This window comes from Triturus cristatus, chromosome 8 (assembly GCF_964204655.1).
Source record: "Triturus cristatus chromosome 8, aTriCri1.1, whole genome shotgun sequence".
NCBI lineage: Eukaryota > Metazoa > Chordata > Amphibia > Caudata > Salamandridae > Triturus > Triturus cristatus.
The window spans coordinates 1,255,991,587-1,256,015,571 of record NC_140591.1 but is presented as its reverse complement, the minus strand read 5'-3'; the positions used below and the strand labels follow the sequence as shown (position 1 = coordinate 1,256,015,571).

Genomic DNA, 23,985 nt, shown 5'->3' with positions numbered 1-23,985 from the left:
TGCAGTGGCCCCTAGGCTTTTCAGCTCCTGTATCTGTTTTCCCAATTCCCACTGCCTGTCCTGTGTGGTACGTGAAATATCAGACCTAATACGGTACAACCAGTCTCCCTTGTTATACTCCCCGTTTTAGTCCCTGTGCAAGGACAGCTTCTTTTATGGAGTATGTTTTGAAATATACTAAAATTTTCCTGGGGGTTTTCTTTCCTGGTCGTCTATTAAAGGGGTCTCGTGGACTCTTTGGATATCGTTTTCTAGGGTCAACTTCTCAATCTCAGGGTGGAGATCATTTAAAAGATCTATTATAAAGGTTTTATCATCCCCTCCCTCAAGATCTTCTGGGATGTTTAAAATCCAAATATTGTTTCCTCTGGCGCTGTTTTCCAAACTCTCCAGTTTGTCCGCCAATATTTTGTCTTTCAATTTTAATCTCTTGATCTCTGCAGTGTTCTCCGTGACCTGTTTCGAGAGGTCTTCGACTGTGGCTTCTACTGCCTCCACTCGACCCATTATGTCGTTTATTTTTACCTCCAGCATCTCGCAAGTCCCCTGAACCCTTTGCTGGTTGTTTTCTGATATTGTGAACTTTTCTCTCATCTCCGTGATCAAATTAAGGAGCAAGTTCTCTGTGGTAGAGCTGGCCCCCGTCGCCTGTTCCCCTCGAACCCCTACCTGGTTGGCTGGTTGCATCAAAGGGTTATCTAGAGCAGGATCAGTTCTAGGAGTGGAGTTAGAATGAGAGAAGGCGGAAGCATTAATGCCAGGAGTGATAGCTGCAGAATTTTACAGCACTAGGTCTTGTTGAGTGGAATCGTTTTGTAGTACAGCTGCAGCATCCGCCATTCCTGCTAGACATGAAAAACTATTCTCCAGCGAAATCATATCGGGGCCGATTCACAGAACTAACTTAAGACAAAATCCTAAGCTTACTACTTTTGGTATTCACAGAAGTTAGGATTTTGTCTTAAGTTTGACTTAAGACAAACTTAAGACAGACTTAAGACAGACTTAAGACAGACTTAAGACAAACTTAAGACAAACTTAAGACAAACTTAAGACAGACTTAAGACAGACTTAAGACAGACTTAAGACAAACTTAAGACAAAATTCTAACTTCTGTGAATACCAAAAGTAGTAAGTTTAGGATTTTGTCTTAAGCTAGTTCTGTGAATCGGGCCCATCGTTTTTCTGCTCTGAAGCTCCTAGACCCACTCTAGCCCTGATATTTTCGGGGCCCCGTGTTTAGTCTCTCCAATATCTCAGGATTTTTATTTGTCTGCGTGCTTAGAGCTCGAGTTTGAGCTTGTACTTTAAAATAGGTGCGGAGGGAAGGGTTGACGCGAGAACTTACCGGGTTAGCTGAATTAGCTTGTTTGACTTGTTTACTTTTTGCTTTTGTGGCTTTTTTCCGTTCTATATGGGGTCGGCGGTCACTTTCTCCACTTGTGTAATTGTTAGCAGAGTATGGCCGAAGAGGCTTCCCGTGGGAGACAATTCCCGCCCCAGATGGTTTTACTTCGAAGGGTATACCTATTAAGGCTGTTATTTACCTGGGGTAAATTGCCGCCCCCGCCCTTTCCTCCTGCGGGCTCAGAACTCCCCAGTGATTGTTGTGACCTGTCGACTCCGGGCTTATTCCAGCTAGACTCAATTTTGGTATTCCTGCCTTCCAAAGAGGACCCCCGCGCCCCCTTCCTCTTCCTCCTTACCAGGGACATTGGGCTTGAAAGTCAGCATCTTGGGGCAGTAACACAGGCAGCCACAGATTACCTTACTTGAAGAGGCACTGTAGTGGCGTTGTAAACTCTTGTTGTGGCATTGTAGACGTTTGATGTGGCTCTGTAGCCATTAGTAGAAGCATAGGATCTTTAACAAGATGTTGTAGACGTATAGGAAAAGACACAGCACGCCTCAGCTGGGCTGTCCAATGTAGTGAACACTGGTGGGGCTGCGAGGCGTTCTTAACTGGTTTCTTGCTTGACTGTTTTCTTTTCTTTTCCTTAAATTTCTTGATACTTGTTTCTTTTTTTAGTAGATGTAGTAGGTTCTTTCCTACACGTAGTCCTGCTGTACTCCACATCCTTATTTCGCATCCAACTACCTTTAGGGTGAGATGAGCTCCAGATCGTCGCCAAAAATGTAGTTAGCTGGCCCCATGTGTTCAGGTGATGAAGTAAACATAGCCGAGATGATTTTATGTAGTATATTAAATCCATAAGTAGAAGTAACAGCAAGCTAGAAGAAGCCCCACCAGGAGCAGCCTCTTAGCTGCTCAGCCCATCTTCCAACTGACACAGCCACACACCAGGCACCCAAGCATTCCACTCATGTCACTTACACCAACATTCTACATAGAACACTCACCTGTCTGAGCAGCTAGGTACAGAATGAAAGGGAAAATATTAACATGACCTGAGGATACTACACAAGACCTACTGGTTTTTGCCTATACATGTTGATGCAGGGACTGATACAGGCACTGCAAGAGGAATCTAAATAGGATAAAGGATCAGACTTTCTTCACCATCTGGGGGCATATTTACTAGAAAATGGCGCAGTGCATTGCTGCAAGCAGAATAATGCGTGAAAGGGGGCCATATTTGCAAGGCCATAAAATGCCAAGCAGGGTGGCTTTGTGTGGCCTTGTAAATAAGGCTCAGCATTGTGCGCCAGAGGAGCGTCTAAAAAAAATGATGCTCTGGTGTCACATGGGCCTTGTAAATATGCCTCTCTGTGGGCCTGATTCACTAGAAACCTTTTTGAAAGCTGGAATTCCAGGAATTTCTGACATTCAGGGATGAATACAACTAACCAATTCAAGTTTTTTTTAGTCCCCTCTCTTAAATAAAAACTTGTACAACTAAGTACCCGGTTCTTTTATCGCTTACAAAAACAAGCATTTGCAATGCAATAGGTCTCGCCTTTGGGACTTTATACGTATTTAGCTATGCAGCACATTAGCCTGAATGTTGAAACATCTACTGTTCTTTAACATGGAGGGAAAGTAAGCACCAAGCTGCATGACACACAAGGGATGACAACACATGGTGAGAAATATTGCCAATCAGCGGGAAACAGTATAGTCCAAAGCTCTTTTTTTAATATAAAATCAGGGCCTTCGGTGGTCATATCACTGAAAATACAAGATTTGAAAAAAATATTATTGTCTAGGGGTGCTCGTGGAAGACAATTTCTATGGACTGGAATCCAGAGAATGCTAAAGTGATTCTGGTATTTTACTGACCTCTGCTGGTCGTTTTCTATCAAGAAAGTTAAATAGAGGAAGTTGCCAGAAAAATTTAAAAAAGAAAGTCCCTCAGCAGAAAGCAATTCTGGCATTTTACTGACCTCTACTGGTCCTTTTTTATTAAGACAGTTAAATAGAGGCAATTGAACAAAAAAAAGTCCCTAAACGGAATCAGACAAGTCCTAGGGATGATCTCCAGATCCCACAAATTTATTAAGACAGTTAAATAGAGACAGTTGAACAAAAAAAAGTCCCTAAGCGGAAGCAGAAGACCTAGGGCTGATCTCCAGAGCCCACAAAGTACATACACAAATAAGTATATAGTAATATATAAGTATATACAAGAGATCTTCAATGCTCGACCTAAAAAGGACAGGTGGCAAAGAGGCACATAGGCAACTCATAAAACTTACACTGTAATTTGCATGTAAACATCCTAATCATTTGTGGCACTTCGACACCTACATCCAGGGCCAATGGAAATATTCTGCAAGGAAGGACCAAATTATGCGGCAGGGTTAGCTGAATTATGTAGCAAAAAAAGGGAATTATGCTGCATATGGGGCACATTTTGAGACTTTGTTATGTTGTCATTTTTACAAGTTAAAACTGTCTAGGCAAAGGCTTCATGTCATTAGTGCTAATCTGACACACAAATACAGAAACAGAAAGGAGACCAGTCGAACCTTTGCAAACGGCCCTCAATGTGCAGCATCATGTGTTGTCACATTTTAATAACTTTTGACCCAATTGAGCTAGAACATTTTTTTTGTAATAATCTGCGAATTATGCAGCAGATGATGGATTATGTGTCAAATTCATAATTATGCAGAAAACACCACAGCCACAATATTGCGTAATTCTAGTGGCCTTGTCTATACCTGTATGAAGACTCAAACCAGTGTTCAGATCTGCAACACACTGGGCTACTGGTTGACTGGGGTGGGAGCTGTGGTCAGGCAGCTAACACAATTCTTGTCAGGGTCAAGCACAAGCAAACCCAAAATTAACCGCAAAAATCCAATTAGAAGATCTGGAGCTATTCACTGTTAAAGGTTTGGATCAAAATAGCGCCAAAAAGCACAAAGCACCAACTGTGGATGTCTGGTTGCGCCAGACTGAGAAAAAGGCACAAGTTCAAGCCGGCCGCAATAGAGCGCGGGCTGGCTACAGGGACCCAGTTAGGCCCGCCTTCACTAAGCACATCATAATGACATCACAGGAAAGGTGATCAAGAATTTCAAAACTGAGTCTGTCTAACCTATGTAGAACCTCTAAGAGAAACCATTATAAGCAAAGAGAACACCAGACTTTAACATTTTAGGGCTCCAGGGAGCCTTGAAATCATTAGTCCCAAAAACTTAAGCACAGGAATCCAAATAAACTCCCATGAAAAACATACGAGGGGTTGTACAGGAAGCTCAGAGAAAGCATAGTATGGAGAAAGGACTTGAGAATTTTGAAGAACAAAAAAAAAAGATATCAAGTATCCAGAACGGGTAGGACACTAACCAGCACTTCAAAAAAGGATTGTCTTAAGTTCATTGATAAGTTATATGTGGAATGTGAAGCCCTTTTCAAATCAATCCACATTCGGCAAGCAAGATTGTCATACTTAAAACTACTGTGATAAAGCTGCAATGCTTAAAATGCTTTCTCAGTGTAAGTGTAAGGAAAGCATTTACTAGACTCCAATGAAGAGTCACAATACAGAAGTAAAAAAATCTCATCAAAATATAGCGCATCATCAGTTCTGCAAAAACATGCCATGAATTCCTGGGCAATGTCTCAAATGCTCTATCTTGCCTTATTAGAGCAGAGATTCAGGGCCAAAAGGGGTGGAACTAAAATCAACAGCAGTAATGATATGAGGATCACAGAGGTGTAAGACAAAAAAACAGAAGGAAACCCATCACAAAATGGCCCCAAGTAAACATTATCAACGCAATTTAACAAATCAGCTCTTCTTCCAGGGAAGATCTTGAGTACTGGCTCAGAGTCCCCACCATCAACAGGTAAATGAATACTGATTTAAAAAAAAAATGAGTCCCCATCTTATTAGAGCCAACAACATCAAATCACTGAGGGAACACTTCCAAATCTTGATCATTCCTTTTAGTTTAATAATATTAATAATGGATCTAGTATCATTCTTGACAGTCTCAGATTTGCAAGCAAACTAAACTATTTCGATATGGGATACAGAGGGGTTTGTTACCCTAACCATAAACATCTCAACCAGCCACTCAGGAATAAACTGTGGAGGTCTACAGCTAAACAGTAGAAGTGGCCTATGCAGAGATGCATAATACTGAAAGCAGACAAAGGTTTATGCAAGCCACATTAACAATCTACATTGATCAGGACGTCCTCGTTCATGATCTATAAGTGCCCCCTGAAACAGTTGAGTTATTCCAGGAGAAGCTAGCACAGGAGTTAGAAACAGTAAATCCCAACCTTGGGAACACAGCCTCTGCACTTTCATGTATAAAGATCTGAATGTGAAACTGAGGACATGGGGAGGATATCATGGAGTAAGAATAGAATGGGGCGCCTGGTTTGCATGGTTTCAATAAGAGATATCAAAGGCAGAACAATTTCTTGTTTGAGAAAGCCATGGTATCAGCCCTGAATATAGTCACTTTGGAAGCAGTGATCACTTTTTTTCTACAACTCTTCTAAAGCTCAGCCGATGATTGACTACATCCTTTGCATTTAAATCACTGGAACCTACTGGATGGAATGCTTGTAAAAAGATGCAATTAAAATAATCACGATCCTTTAGTTCTGACCTTCACCATAGAACTATGAAGTGAAAAAAGGTATTTTAAAGCGATCTACAACCCCGAGGTGTCTAGGCGCTGGCCAAGTGAAGAAAGGCAGACTACTTAGTAAGAGCTTGTAAATAAAAGTTCAGATTTTATTGGTTAAAAAGTTAGGCTTTTAAAGCTTTCCTGAAGGCCAGTAGACTACAAAACTCCTCCACCCCAAGAAGTTTTTTTTTAACCTGGGAAACACTAGATTATGTGAGTATGCAGATCGCAGAGGCCTAGCTGGGGTGTAGGAAAGGAATTTTAAAGGTATTTGGGGTCAATTTTGTACAAGTACTTTAATGCAATACATAGTGCCTTGAAATCAATGGACCTCCTGATGGGTAGCCAGTGCAGCTGTTTTAGGGATTGTGATACTGATTTGTATTTGGGGGTGCCAGGCAGCCTCATTCTAAATAGTCTAACTTCTTCAGAAATCTTTTCTGGATATTCATGAACAGGGCATTGTAATAGTCAGGTTTTGATAAATGATCGAGAGGATGTAGTAGTGGCAATCATTACATGTTCTTACTGCATCGCCTTTTAAACATACTCTCAGCGAAAATGATAGAAAATGATGACATTTTTCAGTCTAACAAATTCCTTCTCCCAGCGTCAGTAAATAAAACTACAAATAAAATCTCACCACCCACTGCTCTCTTGAAAAAACATAATGCCATATATCCAGGACAGGAATAAGTAGAACAGAAGGGGGTAAACAGGCGAGTAATGGAAAGCGTGTTGCTGGAGTAAAATTTCTATTAACTCTTAAGTCAGCAGCACTATGTACATCTTGGTTTCTAAGGCAACTCACTTGTCATCTATAAAGCTACATTAGAACACCTGTCAGTAAAATACTTTTATTTTGTTGACTGTCGCGGTCCATACATGCCCCATGCCCTAGTTTCTTAATAAGGACATGTAACAATACCAGGCTACTAAAGCAAATAGGTGCTATAAACTCAGACATACAAAAACGTCATCTGCAGTTTTTAAATCTAGGAAACGTCTTTTTCTCGACGCTGGAGTCAATCAGTCAACAGGTGTCAAGCACACACAAAGGAAACCAACAGAAGAAGGAAACCGCTGCTGTCTTCAATCATAAACAAGTAAAGTACTAACTGCGACAGACATACTTAAAATGCACCCCAGAGAGGAGCAAGTAAAACATGGGGCTTCTCACAACCTTGCCACTTGAAACACAAAGCTCTTGCGAGGCAGATTAAGGTCTCGCTGTAAGGACAGAGGGAGCACATAAAATCTCCACAAGAACTATCGGGGTTGAAGATGACAATATTTTGGCTTTAGCATATTGATAATCGTTTAAAAATGTCAGTAAAACCCAGGAGAGATCGCATATTGCAAAAGTGCACATCTATTTACCATATATGGTGGAGTTTGTACCGGTGCTAATCAAGCTAGACTTGTGTTTGTAATAGCCGAGATAAACACCTGCGATCATTGTTTTACAAAGGCGACTTCAGCCCCAGCATTCGGAATTACCAAACAACCTCAACGGTGAAATCCGAGTAAAATTAGAGGGACGATACTTCCATTAGCTTGACACTGCTGCCACCTAGCGGGAATGAAAACAAGCATTGGCCACGAAGGTCATCCCGATCACTATCGCTGTGAAAGCGAAAGTGATCGCGATGGCGCGCTAGTGCTGCTGGCTGGCCTAGCACATGGCGGCGAAGGAAAGCCATATGGCTGCTTTGCGCGCGCGTGCACGCCTCGTGCACTGTAGCTCTATGCCAGCGGTAGCACTTTGAAAAGTCCCAACTATAAAATGTCTCTCCGAGCCAGCGCATGCGCTGGGCTCAGCGAGACCTAATGAAATAAAGCAAGAGGCCTGCGTATAGATGAGTAACCGACCTTTTCAGCACAGAGGGCATTCTTGAGCCAGCAGAGGGGATTAGAATGAAGCGTAGGCTATTAGCCATGAGAGGGGATTAAAGTGAAGTGTAGCAGCATCATGCCTGAGACTAAAGGGGCAAGGTTCAAACATAAAGAGCAAACCCTTTCTACCATGAATGAATCTAGAAGGGAAAGCTTTCCTCCAGTACACCAGCATGCAGAAGAGAAAACCCACAGTACAAACACTCTCAGATAATTTGCTTGCGTTAGAATTGAGGGGAGTCTCACAATTGAATTCATAATTCAATTGTGGTGCCAAAATATATACAAAATGTCAGTCGCAGGTATAATTGAATGGCACTCTCCCATTGATTTATTCAAAAAAGTATTGATATGAATCTAATATTTCCGAAATTGAAATAGATATATAAATTAATTGATGCTCTAAAAACAGTCAACACGCTTCACGTAACCGCTTCATCTTTGCTTAAAAGAAATTATGGTCATTCTTTCTCCTTTCTGCTCGGTATATTTTGGGATAAATCTTGTCAATGTAATATTTCACTTCGAATTGTTTTCATTGTTGTGCAAATGGTGGAGCGTGACATGCCCTTGGGAATCTCTCGAGTGTTTCGCACCTTCATCATGATCAAATACTTAACAAGAGCACACAGTGTAGAAGAGCTGCTGCCGCCTACGCACAAGGACACATCCTGTTCGTGTACAAGGTCACACTGCGCCGCGCAGTGTCTTTCTTTGTCTATACCACGGCTGCCTCCTCCGATAAAACCTAACATTGAATTCCAAAGCATTCACACGTGTCCTAGAGATTGTGCTCAATAGTGATCTGCCTTTGAGGATGTTCTATCAAGACTGCTTTGTTGCCTCCTACTTTTTGTCATCTGTCTTGAACTATGATTTAGTATCCGCAGGGAAGTAATACATAGAATGTCCAATCATCTTGGGCAGTCAGACTGGGGAATTAGAGATGATGTGCGTGGGCCTACTCTGCATTTTTGTAGCTCGCACCTTGGAAATTATTTGGTGCTTACATTAGAATGAGGGTTGATATAAGTACATCTAATACTAATGAGGTAATCTATCGTGTTTGGAGTGAGTCACAAGTAGGAGCTCTGAAAAGTAGAAATAGTGAAATAATTTACTTAACAGTGTTGTTGCGGTTGTCTTGTGGGTTAACCAGTGCATAGACTCGACAAAAAAAGGTTGGGTTTAGCAGAGGAAAAGAGTACCGGATGACAGTAGGAGTAAGATTAGAAGTAGGAGATAGACTAGAAGGGAAGAAGTAAAAGAAGCAGGGGTAGAAGCAAGGGTGGAAGTGGGAAACTCCCAAAATGCAAGGGCAGGTGTAGATTGGGATTATGGGAAGGAGTGTGCCTCAACTGAGTGCATGCATTGCAGCAGAAGCCATCTTTATACTGAGTAATACACCAATTAGACAAAAACATGACTGCACATAGAAAAGACTCCAGTTGCTGATAGTCAATATGCATGACACTTATCGAGCAAAGGCTGAAGAAGGGTCAGCCCATGCTCGAAAGATACTGATCCAAATCCCTCTATGTATACTTTCTATTTTTTGTTTATCACAAGCTCTGGCTGACAACTAAAGCAGCCTCTAGGTCAAACTTTAATATAAGCAGAAGTGAGAGTAGGAGTACCTGCAGACGTACGTAAGAGTAAGTATATGAAGGAGTAAGGGAGGAGTAAAAAGGAGTAAGAGCATAGTGACTAGGGGTAATAGGTGGAGCAAGATTAGAAGTATGTTTATGAGCCATCATAGGAGTACATAGGAGTACAAATAGGATTAAGTATAGGAGTAAGTTAAGAACAAGAGTATATGTAAGAGCATGAGTAGGAGTAAGAATATGAGCAAGAGTAAAATAGTAGGAGTAGGAATAGAGATATGAGTTTAACTAGAGGTAAGAGTGGATGAAAGGTAAGAGCACTGGACAGTATAGGTTGGGAGTAGTCAAAGGGCTGTGACCCCACTACAGTATGTGGAAGTTTCAGTGTCTGTGCACTGCAATGGGTGCACATGTTAAGTGGACTGATAGATCACATGGTGATGGACATCTATCCCTGCTCTGAGTGTCCCAGCTGCAATGATGTATGGATCCCTGGTGCTGATTTTTAATGTCATGGGCGAACACAGATGATGAATTTGCACCATGACATAGGCCTGTCTCACGGATTGCGGTCTTGTTGAATCAGTAGGTGTACCCAAAACACTACTACCCGAGTGGTGAAAGGTCTTTTTACCTGTGTCACTGGAATGAGGCCTACAGGCTCACTCATATAAGGTTCTGCTGCTGTGTGCTTAACTCACCCATGGCCTACATCAAGTTAGTATGTAGTACCGTGCAATGCGTGTGTGTGTTGTATGAATGTGCTGGGTGTATGTGTGCATGTGAATAATGCAATACATGGAAGAGTCTGGGTTCTATTATGGGAGATCCAGGGCTGACTTGAGGAGCACGAGAAGGTAAGAGGAATCTACCCAGACAGATTTGTGGATTGTTGCATTCCTGTGAGCTGGGTGGGAAACACACACTAAAGGAAGAAGAGCCAGGCTCTTCAGTACTCTTCAAAGGTTGCTCTTTGATTCAGAGAGAGGTCACTGAAAAAGGGCCTGAGCACATCTCACGAAAGAGATGGGGTTGACAAAGGGTCATAAAGAGTAGGGCTGTTGCCCTGGGGTAACCTTTTGATACACATATCACTGTGGCTGACAACCAGGTGTGAACCTTTAGTCACTCCCACGGGCTGTGTTGGGGGGTATCAGATAAGGAGTCGCTCCTGATGTGACAGGGTGCCTTCTGGCAGAAGGGCAGGGCAAAGGAGTGGTCGCTGAAAAAGGAAGCAGACCCCAAACACAAACTTTAAAGACTCAAACATTAAATTACATTTGGCATCAAAGAGGAGTTCAAGGCCCTCAAGATTGTTGACAGTCAAGCCGCCAGTTGGGCTTTAAGAGGAAGAGAAGCACTACAAGACTTCTGCTTGTGACCAGGCCTGGAAGTTAAGGCCTGCTAGTCTCTCAACTGGGTTAAGGAACATCACCCATGGCAGATCCAATACCACCTGCCTATTGAGCCTGGAGTACCAGTGCCTGCCTGATTGTCAAAACCAGTGTGAAGTGTGAGAAAAAGCAGATTGCTGGAAGGAGAAAAGTCCAGTGGGCATCCTTGTGAGTAGATCCCTGTAGCAAGGTGTGAGGAGCGGACTGCTGTGCCAATCAGGCTGTTACCTGTGTGTGGTGTGTAAGTGGGTGACTGCATAAGCCAGAGGGGGCCACTGTGAAGCTAACCATACCAATCAGGCTGTCACCCATGTGTGGTGTGTAAGTCAGTGATGCCGAAAGCCATAGGGGGCTGCTGTGATGTCATCTGTCCCGATCGGCCCATCGCCTGTGTGCGGTGTGTCAGTTGCCGACTTCATATGCCAGAAAGGGCTACTGTGAAGAGGAACCTGCCACTGTGTTGGTCGTGCGTTTGTCCGAGTGCGGGGCAGATTCCGTGACCTTATATGTTAGAGGGAGAAATCGAAAAAGATAAGCATCGTAGCCTGGTTGATGCCTTCACGGCGATGAGCGGCTGTCGTGGTGACCTGTGCAGGCACGAACCCCGACAGAGGATCAGACCCAGAAGCATCAAATTGCCTTTCCATCCCACATGTGTGGGATGAACCAAAGGAAACTTAAAGTCACATTGGAGGAGCGCAGAGGACACCCAGGCCTGTCCTCTGCAGAGCCATGTGTGTGATACTCACTGAAGTAGTCGCCACACCCACAAGAGAGGTGTTCTCGAAGACTCCAGCCGAACAGCCACTGCTGGTGCAGTTGAAACTGATTAAAGGGCAGGAAGGCCCTGGGGGAACTTGTCTGCCAGATAGCACTTTGGCACTGGACCACTTTCCATTTTTCTAACAGAGTCAGAGTGGGATCCCTGAGTCTCAGACTAATGGCCTTAAGTGCACCTATTGCATGGAAAGTTAAATGTCATATGTGGGAGGCAGTAGGTATTTACACCACCTATGTATATGACCTAAATCTATGTGTGCCAGGAGCACCACTGTGCACTGGCTGTGCTGCAGTTTAAATGCACCACAGTGAGACATGGCAGGAAAAATGCCTCTGCTATGAAAGAATATACATATATTGTATCTGGTAAGCCCAAAGGCAGAGAGCTAATATATCACAACAGGGTCCATTGGATACAACTTAAAAGCAATTCTACTTTGTAGGTCTGGCCTGCCCTTTCCCTAATAGCCTATATTGGATTAGCATCTTAGTTTCCTCCTCCACTTAGGAAAGGATTAGGAAAAGACTTCAAAGTTATTCCCTGCCTAGTTTTCAATAACTGACTTAATGGTGAAATCAGATTTTTGATACCTTATGCTGAAAAGTAACTTTATATAAATGAATTTTAAACTGCCTGAGCCAGAACTAGCTTAAAACCAATTCTGCCAATCACACCTCCAGTACTAGAGCAAACATCCTTTGTTGTTAGACCCGGCTCAGAGGACATTGGCTTGCCTCTGGGCCTAAGAAAGGCCTATGGGTGTTAACTGCTGACCACTTAGCAGCGATTAGTCATCTGGGAGTGGACAGGAAAACATTTGACAGAACATAGGGCTGCTTTAGCACGTCCTGTTTTGACTAGGAAATGCCAAGTAGTGCTTCTTCTATTCATTCCCAGGACCCTCCAAAGATGTTTAGATTCCAGCCACAGTAGGAAAGAATAGTTTCATGTCAAAATCAGAAAAGGGCAAGGTTATAATACAGAGTCCCTACACAAGGGGACAAATAATAAAGCAATATATGCCCCTAGGTCTGTCAACAGTTGTTAAGTTCACTTTTCCACATTCCTTTTTAGGTTGAGCCTAGCGTTGCAGCGTATGCGCTACTCGCCCTGCGAGGCATATTGTAGTAGGGCATGTTTTAGAAGTGGAGTGGAAGCCCCGCCCATACTTTTCATTGGCTGGTGGCATTGTCTTTGGTAAATGCAGGCTGACGATTCAATATGAGGCTTCTTAGTCCCTACTTCTTACTGCCCTGTCTCCTTTTTGGTCCGCCCATCAGGACTGGATCTTTTACTTGCGGTGTTAGACTGCTTCCTTCATTAGTCGGTAAGCGCTCATTTTTTTGTTCATTCAGCTTTGGCTTCACCGGCCGCCATGTACTTAACATAAGTATGCATGGGCGCCGCGCTTTAGCACAGCGGTGGCTTTTTTTTATTGTCTACTAGCACAGCGCTCGCTTTTTTTTATTGTCTACTGCTTTTTTTCTATTTATTTACTTTTTTCATGTTGGCAGCACACGCGCTTTACCTTTAGCCATGTTAAGCTAAAGCGCGGGTGCCGTGATTGTTGAAAAAGTAAAGAAATAGATTTTTTTCTATTTCTTTTCTTTTGCAGCAATCGCGGCACCCACGAATACTTTTACATGGTTAAAGGTAAAGTGCGGGTGCCATGACTGTTCAAAAAGTAAAGAAATAGATTTATTTTCTATTTCTTTACTTTTGCAGCAATCGCGGCACCCACACTTTTCTTTAACATGGTTAAAGGTAAAGTGCAGATGCCGCAATTGTAGCAAAAGTAAACAAAAAGAAAAAAGAGTGCCCGCCATTTTTTTCTATTTGTTAACTAGTTTACAATGCCATAAGTAACAAACTCGCAATTGCGACACCTATAGCATTGTAAATGCTTGTCCTTGTCAAGGTTGGGGGTCCAGCCTGAAGGACCTGACCCCTCAGCTGAAAATATAATTGGGGTCCTCAAGCAACCAAAATACTTTCTTAATTGGGGTCCTCAAGCAGCCAAAATACTTTCTGTGGCCCACCGAGCAGACATTTTAGGGTCGCTTGTTCAGTGGGTGCAGAGTAATATAATGTAGATTAGTGACCAGTATTCCATTGGATCTCAACCTCCAAGGAGGTACGGCAGGTCCTGCGGGGTCAAAGTGAGAGAGCACCCTCGGTGCTCTCCTGCCGACGTGCTCGAGGTGGTAGCTATCCATCGGCGAGGTAGGCTGTGGCGTGTTTAAGATGGTGAGCGGCAGCTGGGGTGCAGGAGCGTAGCTGCTTGAAGCAGCGAGGCGAATCAAGTAGAAGACTGGTCACAACAATAGGCCTCCGGGACCCTACTTAATTTAAACCAGGAGATCTCCTACTAATCTCCACCGACGAATAAACGGCTGATCTCATTTGTGGAGTTAAAAACATTCAGTTTTAATGTAGTGGACAAGATGTGCTGATATCTAGAGCTACGAGCCCATGACGGGAGTGAGCTATAAATACAAAATAATATCTAACCGGTTGCGCGGTACTGAGGATGGGCAGCAGATTGGGGGGGGGGAGGGTTTGGAGGCCTAACATTGTTTTGTCACTGTTTGGGACACACAACCCAGAATCATCTCTGTTCTAGGTGTGAAATGGAGATGCCCCTTTCTGAGGGTGTAGAGTGGGTTTACACTAAACCCGTGCACCTGTTCTGTGTACGGCGTGGTGGCGAAGCTGGGCTTGATCAACCTTTAATTTTGGAGCCCCCAGGCCATTTCATAAAAACTCATATAATTTATGGCGCCGAGTGGTTCTACGTGCCTGGCTCGGCGCAGGCTCACGGGGCAGGCATCTGGTAGCACTGGTCCCTCAGGTCTGGGGGAGCAGCATTCCTGCCCCAGGCTGCAGTGGGCACTTATCTGGGGACCAGCTGTAGATCTCTGTGACGTGATATGAAAGGGGTGCAACCCAAGGGCCGGACTGGAAACTCGAAGCAGTCGGGGCAAATTGTAAGGCCGATCCCCAAACGGTGCACAGCGAGTCTGCCCACTACAGTCAGGGTGCTCTGTCCCAAATAATGGGGGGAAGGGTGTCACAAAACTGCGTTCTACAACACATAACTTAGTCTATTATATTGGCTTTTATAGCATAGTAAATGACCCTACAGTGAACCAGTATACTGCACTCTTTATTGGGGCTCGGCATTGATTCCATCGCATATCAGTGTAGGAGCATTTCACATCACACACTGAAATGTGTATAATGTGTTGCAAAAAGACATGGGAGACTACAAGTTGTAGGACTCACAGGCCATCCACACACCAGTGAGGGTTGAGCCTAATAATAATATATTTCTACCCAAACAAACCCTTTTTAGCAACACTTGAATAATGAAAGGGGGTGGGGGTGTAAAGCTTTCTAACCCCAGATTATGATTTTAATTTATGAAGAGCACAGTAACAAAATGATCTGTGACAAAAGCAGTAACCCGCTGAGCTGCACATAAAATGCTGTTCTCTGATCTGCATGGTACATGTTCTTTGCAGCAGGCATGTTAACCCTCTGCGCTACCTTAGACGAGTCAAAGCTGCCGTTGGACAAACTCCGATCTCTCTCCAGCAGATGCATTAACCAACAGAGTTCTCTGGGCACTTTTATTGTTGCCTGAAAACAGTGAGATACACTAGGAACTCTGCAGTTCTTTCCCAGTAAGGAGTATCCATCACCCTTCAGCCTCCTGGGGAAATGCTCATGCCGTCCGGCATTGATCCCAGGTCTGCTGGGGATGGCCTTGCTGCCTGCTCCTCTGAGCCCATGGTGCTCAGAGGAGGTGGTACCTGCATTATGGGACAGCAGCAATTGTTTGCCATTATGCTCTGCAAGATTGCGGGAGTGTTCCAATGTTCAAGTCTGGTCTGGTGGCTTAGTGGACTACCACTTTCACTGTAGGGGCCGGTGTTCTACTTCATGGTCACAGGTCAAAATCTTGGCGGGTCCACCCAGCCTTTCATCCTTCTGAGGTTGATGAAAGGAGTGCCATTGATTTGATAACAAACATCAGTTGTTCAGCGCCAAGATACCCTTGGGTGAATGTGCACTTCACAAATACACATTTCCTTATTAAAGGCTGTTGCAGCATAAACAATGGCCCTTCCCCCAATTTATATTAGACCTTCAATAAATTTCCCTCCATCAGCTTCACATAGAGTACAACCTAATCCAGAATGAATATAATAATTATTTTGTCACATTTCAAAGCTACTAATTGTATATATTGAATGCACTATGGTACTATCTGCATGCAATACATTATGGGTAGGATGAATTTACCATATCTTCAAAGTTTATGATGTTCACTAGGGACCCCTAGGCGCAGCTTGCCTTACTGTACCTACACATCTCACATTAATATTGGACCTTCTATAAATTTCCCTTCATTAGCTCCACATAGAGTACAACCTAGTCGGAATTAATATAATTATTTTGTCACATTTCAAAGCTACTAATTGTATATATGGACATAGCTATTTGAATGTACTTGTGGGACTGTCTTGCATGCAATGCATAATGGGAGTAACATATGTAACCAAAAGTTTGGTGCTCACTAGGGACCTCTAGGAGCAGCTTGCGGTACTGCAACTAGACAAGCAATGCTGGTGCCTTGCTCACTTGGAATCTTGAGGAGCAGCTTGCGGTTCTGGCAGTGCTCGTGCCTTGCTCACTAGGGACCTCTAGGCGCAGCTTGTGATAATGCACCTACACCATCTCACATTTATATTAGACCTTCTAGGGGGGGCGTGGCTTGGCGCCCAATGGAGTTGGCGGTCCGCGGGTGAACCTCTCCCGGCGGATTTTGGAGCTGTCATGTTTCCAGCTCGTTCCACGATGCACTGACGGCAAGCCTGCGCAGATGAAGGTTGAATAACCATTATGTAGTCTTTGGCGCCCTCCTCCATCCCAGCAAGTATCTTTATTTTGAGTGGCCTTGCTTCATACCGGCCGCCTCACCTCGTGGCTGCCATTTTGAATTGTTACCGCGATCGCGGTCAAATTGTCGATGGAGTTAAATTTCCAACTAAACAGCTCCTGTTGTTCCTAGTGCTTTCTAGCAGATGTACTTTGCTTGCATCCTCTTTTAAACACTGAGGTTTGCTGCTGCATAGTGCTGTTGTATGATTAATGCAAGTTATATGGTGAAGATGTTTGGCGGCCATTTTGTGTTATCTAATCACCTCTCACAATGAACACGTTTCTTCATTCTTCATACCGATGACTGGAAGTCGGCACAATGTTTCAACAAATATTTACATTAATTGGTCTATAATGGATCCAACATTTTTTGGCATCTCGGCGTTGCAAGATGTCTTTAGACTTTTTGAAGGATACTGCTATCAAAGCTGTAGATTTCACTGAGGGTTTTGTGTCTTAGTGGCCATTTTGTTAACTTTCAGCGAGTCCTCACAGAGAGCACTTTTCTCCACTTTCCGGCAGTTGACTGGAGGGGAGACTGTTTGGTTAGCGTTTTATGGGCAGAACAGGAGCAATTCGTCCCTCCTCCTCCAAGAAGCACATCTTTCTAAAAAATTCAAAAATTTTCACTGAATTCTCTAAGTTTGAAGAATCCCTATCATTCACGCCTCAGTCCTCACAGACCATTATGGATCCTTCCTCTGGCACCCCTGCGAAATCTGTCACTAAACATCATAAAAAAGATCCTCCTTCACCACCTAAGTCAACTTCGCTTGTTTCCATGGAACTTTTGCTTGAGGAGATCAGAGCCCTCCGACCTTTTATGGAAGAGACTAACACCAAGTTGCAAACTTTAACGGATAATTGGTCTCAAATGGACACGAGGGTCTCTGCTGTTGAGAACACTGTTGCTTCCTTAAAAGAGTCTTGCGTTAAGGTTTCTCAACTGCATTCTCAGGTCTCAACACTTCAAAAGCAGGTTGAGGATCTTGAAAATCGTAACAGACGGAACAACCTGGGCATTTATGGCCTGGGAAAAGGACTTGAAGGATCGGACTCAATTGCCTTTTTCAAATCATTTCTCCCTAAGCTTCTTCATATGCCTGAAGGAACTGTACTTAACATTCAACGAGCTCACAGGCTGGGTCGTCCCTCCTCTCATGTTACATAGTAACATATGTAACCAAAAGTTTGGTGCTCACTAGGGACCTCTAGGAGCAGCTTGCGGTACTGCAACTAGACAAGCAATGCTGGTGCCTTGCTCACTTGGAATCTTGAGGAGCAACTTGCGGTTCTGGCAGTGCTTGTGCCTTGCTCACTAGGGACCTCTAGGCGCAGCTTGTGATAATGCACCTACAACATTTCACATTTATATTAGACCTTCTAGGGGGGGCGTGGCTTGGCGCCCAATGGAGTTGGCGGTCTGCGGGTGAAGCTCTCCCGGCGGATTTTGGAGCTGTCATGTTTCCAGCTCGTTCCACGATGCACTGACGGCAAGCCTGCGCAGATGAAGGTTGAATAACCATTATGTAGTCTTTGGCGCTTTCCTCCATCCCAGCAAGTATCTTTATTTTGAGTGGCCTTGCTTCATACCGGCCGCCTCACCTCGTGGCTGCCATTTTGAATTTTTACCGCGATCGCGGTCAAATTGTCGATGGAGTTAAATTTCCAACTAAACAACTCCTGTTGTTCCTAGTGCTTTCTAGCAGATGTACTTTGCTTGCATCCTCTTTTAAACACTGAGGTTTGCTGCTGCATAGTGCTGTTGTATGATTAATGCAAGTTATATGGTGAAGATGTTTGGCGGCCATTTTGTGTTATCTAATCACCTCTCACAATGAACACGTTTCTTCATTCTTCATACCGATGACTGGAAGTCGGCACAATGTTTCAACAAATATTTACATTAATTGGTCTATAATGGATACAACATTTTTTGACATCTCGGCGTTGCAAGATGTCTTTAGACTTTTTGAAGTATACTGCTATCTAAGCTGTAGATTTCACTGAGGGTTTTGTGTCTTAGTGGCCATTTTGTTAACTTTCAGCGAGTCCTCACAGAGAGCACTTTTCTCCACTTTCCGGCAGTTGACTGGAGGGGAGATTGTTTGGTTAGCGTTTTATGGGCAGAACAGGAGCAATTCGTCCCTCCTCCTCCAAGAAGCACATCTTTCTAAAAAATTCAAAAATTTTCACTGAATTCTCTAAGTTTGAAGAATCCCTATCATTCACGCCTCAGTCCTCACAGACCATTATGGATCCTTCCTCTGGAACCCCTGCGACATCTGTCACTAAACATCATAAAAAAGATCCTCCTTCACCACCTAAGTCAATTTCGCCCGTTTCCATGGAACTTTTGCTTGAGGAGATCAGAGCCCTCCGACCTTTTATGGAAGAGACTAACACCAAGTTGCAAACTTTAACGGATAATTGGTCTCAAATGGACACAAGGGTCTCTGCTGTTGAGAACACTGTTGCTTCCTTAAAAGAGTCTTGCGTTAAGGTTTCTCAACTGCATTCTCAGGTCTCGACACTTCAAAAGCAGGTTGAGGATCTCGAAAATCGTAACAGACGGAACAACCTGGGCATTTATGGCCTGGGAAAAGGACTTGAAGGATCGGACTCAATTGCCTTTTTGAAATCATTTCTCCCTAAGCTTCTTCATATGCCTGAAGGAACTGTACTTAACATTCAACGAGCTCACAGGCTGGGTCGTCCCTCCTCTCATGTTACTCCTTCACAAAGACCAAGAGGAGTCATCTTATACTTCTTGAAATACACAGATTTGCGGAAGGTACTCTCAGCGGTTAAAGCTTCTCCAAGAATTACATGGTCAGGCTCGTCTTTATTCTTCACACAGGACTATGCTAAAGCTACTGCTAACAGACGCAAGGCTTTCCTCAATATGAGAGCTGATCTACGTTCCATGGGAGCTCGTTGTGGCCTCTTTCATCCGTGTCTTTTTAAAGTTACGTACAACAACAGAACAATGACGCACGAAGATCCGACGCGTCTACAAAGCTTCATCAATTCTTGCAAAATAGATGTTATGGACTCTTCTGGTCCCTCGACTTCTTTTAACACATGATGAAAGTTTTCTCTTCACAGGGTGTTCTGTTTCTGTTTTCTATTCCATGGTATCCTGCTATTTTAGAACTGACTCTATATAGTGTTTTGTTATACTTGTTGTTCTTACAAAGTTATGTTTTTTACTCAGAACCGTTTAATTTAACTGTTGATATTCCTACTACTAATTGATCTAATTTATTTTCTCATCTTTTGTTCTAATATTTAACCTCATTCTTTTATTTGTCGTCTTCACAGATTGTAAAACCCCATATTGTGATGTCTCCTTGATCCTCCGTTTGGCTGATCCTGGATGTATTGCCTTCTCCATGTGGTTCCATCCCCCCTCCTGTGTATCCCTGAGTCTTTTTTTTGAAGGTATGTTAGAGTCGAGTGGACTTATCTGTTCCACACTCTTAATTGGTTTGGCTTCGGCCCTAAATTTACATCTCTGATTTCTCTTCTCTACTCTAACCCTCGTGCGGCGGTTTGTGCTAATGGTTTGGTTTCCCCATTCTTTGATTTGAAGAGGGGAGTATGTCAAGGATGTCCTCTTTCCCCTTTCCTTTTCAATTTAGCATTGGAGCCTTTTCTTTCTAAATTACGTCAGAACCCACATTTACATGGCTTTCAAACATTAAATTCCCATATTCAACTTGCAGCCTACGCTGACGATATTTTGCTTTTTATATCATAACCAAATGATTCGATCCCTGCTTTTTTGACGGAAGTACATGCGTACTCTAATATCTCTGGATACAAATTGAACGAAGATAAATGTGAGATTTTACCCTTAACCAAGTTTACTTTTAAATCGGATTTTTGTGCTTCCAACTTTACTTGGAGTCCCAATCACATTAAGTATTTAGGTTTACATGTCAATTCTTCAATATCAGATACAGTAGCACTATGTATGACTAAATGTATACAAAAGATTTCGGATTTAACCACTAAATGGCATCCCCTATACTTATCCTGGTGGGGGCGCTTAGACACCATAAAGATGATGTTGTCGACCATAATTTTATATACCATTTCTAATATCCCGGCATCTATTCCTATTAAGTTTTTAAAGAAAATAACTCAACCCTCTCTTCCTTTTTATGGAATAAAAAGAAGTCCCGAATGTCTCTACTTAAACTAACTCGCCCTAAAACAGAAGGAGGGGTCAACTTTCCCGATTTCGAGGCGTATCAGAAAGCATTTCTCTTACGTCAAGCCTCACTTTGGTTGCTTGATCCCACAGACGATTGTCCTTTATGGACTACAGTTGAGCGTCTTTTCTTATCTCCTTTCTCTTTTCCTGAATATCTTTCTTTTTCACGCAAACCACAGGCCTTGTCTACTCCTATAATCAAACTGACCTCCAAACTCCTGGAGCCTGCGCTCCTCTCTCTACCTAGTACCATCAATTCCTTCCTCAATTCAACAATTTGGCACAACAAAACCCTGACTATCCATAATAAACCATTCTATTGGAAGACCTGGCGGCAAAAAGGTTTAATATGGATTCATCAGTTATTCTCTCATTCTGATTTTTTGCCTTTTTCATCACTTAGTCAATTATTTAGCTTGCCTGACTCATTTATTCACAAATATAATTTACTTAAGAAAGCAGTGATGGATCAATACACCCAAATATCTACCACTCCTTTTACCTCTAATGTTTCGGAACCTTCCTCACAACTTCACACTCTGTTAAAAACTATTCCCAAAGCTTCCACTATATACAGTTATTTACAAGGTAAAGGAAATACTAGGCGGAAATCTAAAATAGAGGAAGCTTGGGAACGGGATTTTATGTTATCTTGGCCAGTGTCTTTATGGAATAGTTTATGGACTAAGATACGTAAATCCTCTAGAGCAGCTAACATAATACAAATGCTGTTCTTTGTTTATAATAGACTTTTATTCACACCGACTGTTTTAAGCAAGAGATTTCCGAATGTACCAGATACCTGTTGGACTTGCTCTTCTCCAAACGCTGATTTATGTCATATGATATTCTCTTGTCCAATTGTATACAACTTCTGGGAACAAGTATGGTCTCAAATTAACCTAATTTTTGGAAAAAAAATTATTTTTTCCATTACTCATGTTTTCTTAGGTAGTCTCTCATCTTGCTGGGTGAATGTTTCACTTAATGTTAAAATTATTGATTTATTATTAGCGGTTGCTTTTCAGCAGATCACTGTAAATTAGAAAGATTTCACAAAAATTTCTTATAAAGCATGGTGGTACGCTGTTTGCCATAATCATAGATTGGATACCTCTTTTGTATATCCCATACATTTGGCAATGAAACGCCTGGATTTGTGGTCACCTGTTACATTTTACCTAGATGTGTGTGCCAGGCGTCATTTCCAGCTGAAACCATCTCAGCAAGGAGTTCTTAAACCCCCTTGACTCCCTCATATGTTCCTAGACTATGTGTTACTCCATGGCTTTTTATGACCCATTTATTTTGTTTTAACGCTTATGCTTGTATTTATTAGTCCGATTCATTTATTGTTCTTTATTACAGCAAATTCTATTGTAATGACATGACCTTAATGTTGTGAACTATGTACTGATACCTTTATTTCTATCAATAAAATGTATTTTTTTAACTTAAAAAATATATTAGACCTTCTATAAATTTCCCTTCATCAGCTCCACATAGAGTACAACCTAATCCAGAATTCATTTAATTCTTTTGTCAAATTTCAAAACTATTATTTGTATAAATGGACATAGCTATCTGAATGTACTTGTGGTACTGTCTTGCATGCAATGCATTATGGGTAGGGTGGATGTACCATATTTTTAAAGTTTATTATGATCACTAGGGACCTCTAGTAGCAGCTTGCGGTGCTGCACCTAGACAAGCAGTGCTGGTGCCTTGCTCACTAGGGACCTCTAGGAACAGCTTGCGGTACTGCACCTAGACATGCAGTGCTGGTGCCTTGCTCACTAGGGACTTCTAGGAACAGCTTGTGGTGCTGCACCTAGACATGCAGTGCTGGTGCCTTGCTCACTAGGGACTTCTAGGAACAGCTTGCGGTACTGCACCTAGACATGTAGTGCTGGTGCCTTGCTCACAAGGGAGCTCTAGGAGCAGCTTGCGGTACTGCTTTGAGACATACAATGATGGTTCCTGGCTCACTCTGCAATCATTTGCAACGCACTAGGTCTTGCAATACTGAAAGATGGAGCTATTGGCGTTGCATTATTATTTGCAGCGCCAATACCTCAAACAATCAGTAATGCGAGAACTACTGCATTGCAAATGCTTGTTATTCTTTCTGGAAGTTGGCCAGATGGGACACCACTCAACATGGCCAACAGATCTTGCTGTGTTTTAAGCTTGTGTTGTGCCCCTGTAAGTGAGAGGAGAATCTAGTATTTTGATGTATGGCTTCTGTTTCCAATTTTTGTAAACTTTCAATGGCATCCTGGTAAGTGGAGAATGAGGGGCATCCAGACATGTAGTCTGCATCGTAGTTGAGCCAGCGTCCGAGGTCTCCCATGGAGCACCAAGTCTTACACCTCATTCTTATGAGTGACTGACAGTTTGTAATGGACCGTGAGAAGTCGTGTCCCTCATCCTTCATTGCTGTAAACAGGAATAAGTGCATCTGGATGATGAGAGCATTGTAGTGGAGGTGGAGAGAAATGCAGTAAGTAAGGAGGGGCCGCCCACCAACCCAAGGTGGTAAAGTGCTGGCAATTTATCCTCCAAGTTCTGAGGCCGGTGTCTGTCAGTTGTGACTCAGGTCTGTCTCTGGGAAGTAACGGGAGGGAAGACTTCATCCGTACATGTGATTTGTGTCCCCGCTTGGATATTCGTCAGTTTAATTTGAGCCGGTCAGAGCAAGGGGCCATCAGTAGTGGCAAGACCAGTGGGGAGCTCTGTGTAGGACCTCCTACCTCATCGCTATCTTGATGAACCCCTGACAGAAGCCAACAGAAGATGATTGAAAGGGTGGCAACTGGTATTCGAGCAGTGTAACATGACAGACAGAGGGTATGCAACAGTAACATATTACTAGAGGTTTATCAGGCATAACATGAAGAGCATTAACACTACAGACAAACCATCCATCTGATTGTCAATCCCCACCCTCCTTACCTGTTCTTTTTAAAACTCTGCAGATGCTAACCTATTCTCTGCCCCCCTTCTACTGCAATGCCTGCCCCTGCTTTTCGATTTATAATCCCCATTACTGATCTTTGCTCCAATGGTAACTCTTCTTCCTGC

At 43.0% G+C, this 23,985-nt stretch overlaps 2 protein-coding genes across 4 annotated transcripts in view; one reads left to right on the top strand and one right to left on the bottom strand.

Annotated features, from left to right (window-relative positions):
• Positions 1–23,985, bottom strand: part of LOC146805677 (amine oxidase [flavin-containing] A-like) — a 675,430-nt gene that overhangs the window by 380,185 nt on the left and 271,260 nt on the right. The window lies entirely within an intron of this gene.
• The window catches only part of LOC146805678 (uncharacterized), a 50,469-nt gene that overhangs the window by 17,261 nt on the left and 9,223 nt on the right, over positions 1–23,985 (top strand). For 2 of the 3 annotated variants that reach the window (XR_014967875.1, XM_085622953.1), the window contains one exon: positions 20,004–20,123. The exons of the other annotated variant lie outside the window; for it this stretch is intronic. Coding sequence is in view for 1 of the 2 variants with exons in the window: in XM_085622953.1 (XP_085479079.1) it covers positions 20,004–20,123 (120 nt within the window). In the remaining variant the exon portion in view is untranslated. The remainder of the gene's footprint in view (positions 1–20,003; positions 20,124–23,985) is intronic. 3 annotated transcript variants of the gene reach the window in all.